The sequence below is a fragment of the Acanthamoeba castellanii genome (assembly GCF_000313135.1).
Source record: "Acanthamoeba castellanii str. Neff unplaced genomic scaffold scf7180000084693, whole genome shotgun sequence".
In the NCBI taxonomy this organism is placed as follows: domain Eukaryota; phylum Discosea; order Longamoebia; family Acanthamoebidae; genus Acanthamoeba; species Acanthamoeba castellanii.
The window spans coordinates 81,946-85,389 of record NW_004457616.1 but is presented as its reverse complement, the minus strand read 5'-3'; the positions used below and the strand labels follow the sequence as shown (position 1 = coordinate 85,389).

The 3,444-nt window shown below is 57.1% G+C and overlaps 2 protein-coding genes across 2 annotated transcripts; one reads left to right on the top strand and one right to left on the bottom strand.

The window, feature by feature from the left end:
• Window positions 1-19: 19 nt before the first annotated feature.
• Window positions 20-1,561, top strand: ACA1_126720 (diacylglycerol oacyltransferase; the record flags this gene model as incomplete). The annotated part of the gene is made up of 6 exons (XM_004348655.1): window positions 20-158; window positions 314-474; window positions 546-666; window positions 763-891; window positions 958-1,128; window positions 1,224-1,561. The coding sequence occupies 6 exons, from the start codon at window positions 20-22 to the stop codon at window positions 1,559-1,561; spliced, it is 1,059 nt and encodes a 352-aa protein (XP_004348705.1).
• A 242-nt stretch (window positions 1,562-1,803) lies between these two features.
• ACA1_126710 (HAD family hydrolase) lies at window positions 1,804-2,809 on the bottom strand (the record flags this gene model as incomplete). Its single annotated transcript, XM_004348654.1, has 4 exons — window positions 1,804-2,022; window positions 2,128-2,259; window positions 2,380-2,520; window positions 2,618-2,809. The coding sequence occupies 4 exons, from the start codon at window positions 2,807-2,809 to the stop codon at window positions 1,804-1,806; spliced, it is 684 nt and encodes a 227-aa protein (XP_004348704.1).
• Window positions 2,810-3,444: the final 635 nt, after the last annotated feature.

Genomic DNA, 3,444 nt, shown 5'->3' with positions numbered 1-3,444 from the left:
GCTGCCAACACCACCCTTCATGGCCGAGCCCATTATGCCGTCCCTGGAGCTCACCATCGGGCTCGTGGTCGGCACCGTTGGGGCGCTCATGCTCGTAGCCTTCCACTTTGCCGAATCCAACGCTGCCATGCGAGGCCGCAAAGGCCAGCCCCTCCCAGGTACTGCCCCCCCCCGTTTTTCCCTCTTGCTACCCCTCATGTGACCTTCCGCAGACCTCGGGCAAGAGGAAGACGAGCTAGACGTCTTGTCTGACTCCGTGGTTGTGATGTGGTGTGACCGCCTGTCGGTGATACGATGATGGCGTTTTGCGCAGCTTGGGTGGAGCGGGCGCTTCGGGTATTTTTCTTGGCGGTGCTGGTGGGTCCGATGACCTACGTGGTCGACCGCTTCCTGTTCCACTGGCCCATGCTCACCCTTTTCTGGATCCTCTACGCCGTCCCCTACACCGATCTCTCCGAACAGAACGGCGGCAAGGTACCGTCGTGTGCGGTGGTGGGTGGGTGCGTGTGCGCGTCGTCGTGTCTCACGCTTGTGCCGCGACGCAGACGCCACGACTGCGTAAGTGCCCGATGTGGAACCTGGCCAAGAAGTACTTCACACTCGACCTGGTGCGGACCTGCCCTCTCGACCCCGAGAAGCAGTACATCTTCGCCATCCACCCCCACGGTACGCCCACACTCCGCTCTTCTCTCCCCACTGCTCCGACCGTGTGCGTCTGCTGTTGGCTCGCTCACCACTTTCTCGACTGTCCCTCGCATGCAGGCATCCTCCCCGTCGGCACAACTGTGGCGATGGGCTACGAGTGCAAGGGCGGATTCAAGGACCTGTTCCCGGGCATCAACTTCAAGACGCTCGTGGCCACGTTCGGCTTCTATGTGCCCATGTACCGAGGTGCGCTGAGCAGTGATCAATTGTGGTGTTTGGATCGGCGGCGAATGCTGAGCAGCGATGGTGCAGAGTTTCTGCTGTACTCGGGAATGGCGGATGCGTCGCGATTCTCGGCGAAGAAGCTGCTGGAAGACAAGATGTCCATCGCGCTGGTGCCCGGCGGTGCGACGGAGGCGCTCTACGTGTCTCCCGAGAAGGATGTACTCTACCTCAAGAACCGCAAGGGCTTCATCAAGCTCGGTATGCCCACACCGACACACACGCACACACGCACACACGCACACACGCACACACGCACACACGCACACGGCTGATCAGTTCTTCTTCAACTTCAGCTATGGAGCATGGTACGCCGATTGTGCCGGTGTTCAGCTTCAACGAGAACAGCACCTACAAGCTGTACCAGGGCGGCAACAAGTTCATCAACGACTTCAAGCGCCGCTTCCAGCGGGTGTTCGGCCTTACGCTCCCGATGGTGCTCAACGTGGTGCCGAAGCGGGCCAAGATCACGGTCGTGGTCGGCCAGCCCGTCGACATGCCGCTCAACAAGGACCCCTCGCCCGAGGAGGTCGACCGCCAGCTCGAGGTCTACATCGCCAAGCTCAAGGAGCTCTACGACGCCAACAAGGACAAGTACAACGACTCCAAGAGCAAGCAGCTGGTCATCATCTAAAGCCAGCCCCAGGCAATGCCAACTGTGAGATACCACCATTCAGACACTGGTGCTGTGTGGCTGTAGCTCCACCAGAGGTCCCTATTTTGCACATACTGTTAAACATGTACATAAACACTCTCTTCTTATACTCCTCTTAATAGTTGGAGGTGGTCCGTCACATCATCAGATAGCCAACATGTCAAAATCACAAACATACCACACACAAGATGAATGGAAGGAATGTAGACAATGAATAAGAACTATTCGGCGTTGGTGGCCGCGAGAGGCGGCAAGGCCCACTCGGCGGGGTCAAAGTGCTCCATGCTCTCCAGGATGAGGTCGGCCTCGGCGAAGAGCGAGCGGTCGTTGAGGGGATGGGGGATGGCCACCACCTGCATGCCCGCCGCCTTGGCCGCCGCCACGCCGTTGGGCGCGTCCTCGAACACCAACACGCCACCAAAGTCGGCGTCGGCCACGCCCTGGCAAAAAATGATGACGTCAGCACACGACGCACACGACACGCGGCACGCGGCACACGACACGACACACGAGTTGTGAGCGCATTGAGAGAGAACAAGGCGTACGAGGCGACGAGCGGCCTCGATGAAGATGTCGGGCGCGGGCTTGCCGGCCTTGACCGCGGGATCATCGCCAGTGACAACCGTCTCGAAGAGGGTAAACCAGTCCTGGTGCTTAGTCGTCTTCAGCTCGAGAGCCTTTGTGTGCGAGCTCGTCGCTGCACCACACACACACACACACACAACAACAACAGCGCGAGAGTGTGAGCTGAAGTGAGAAAAGTGTGTAGGTAACAGCGTCTTGGTGTGCGTGCCAACGGCCTTGCGGACGCGGTGGTGATGCAGGTGTCGGACGAGCTGCTGCACGCCCGGCAGGGCCTTGGCATCGGGGAATAGCTCGTACTGCCGCGGGCGCACGAACTCCAGGTAGTCCTCCGCCGTGATGGGCAGCTCCAGGTCCTTCACGGAGATGAAGATAGATGAACACAAACTCGTGGGGCGGAGATTGAAGGAGAACATGAGAAGAGATGAGCGTGGCTGCGTGGACGGCAAGTACCTGGATGAGGATGAGGGCAGCCTCGGGAGCGGTCTTGCCCATCATCTTGGACTTGACGGCCCAGGTGAAGGTCTTGCCGTAGGGCTCGACAAGCTCCTGTGTGATGCGGGTGTAGACCTCCTCTGTGTCCAGCAGCAGGCCATCCATGTCAAACAGCACCGTGTGAATCGTTCCTCTCGTTGATCCCTCCATCTTCCAACCTTCAACAAACAAACACATAAATAACAAAGAAATTAAAACAAAACCAAAAAATAAACACATAAAATGACTTGGAATATTATTCCTGGATGCGCCAGCTGAAGAGCAAGAGCAAGTGGTAGCTTGTGCATTTTTGTAAAATGGAGCGGGTCTCATCATCCACATCACTGGCGCCGTCTGGTGCGCAGCTGAAACTAAAGAGGGCGCATGGGCGAAAGGCGAGCTCATTCGCGGGCGGCGATGCATGGCTGGGAGGCGCATTTCGCGATCGAAGTGTCTTCTTCAAAGAGCACCGCGAGAAGGCGCGAGCATCTTCTTCCTCTACATCCCTCTCCTCGTTCGAGCCCCTTGGAAGCAGCAAGGAAATCGAACTCCATTCCTTGGTGTCCTCACCATCCTCTACCTCCACGTCATCTTCATCGGCCATCATGGCCGGCACGGACGAGCTGCGCATCAACGTGCCACCCGCTTGGCTGCGTCTCGTCGACGAGTCCCACTACGACCTCGAGCGTGTCAAATCCAAGAGTACTAAGCCCTCACATCAATTAAAACAAATATAAAATACTAATAATTATTATTTGCGTAGCAATAATTAAATAGAATAAAATAAATGATTTCAATACTACATT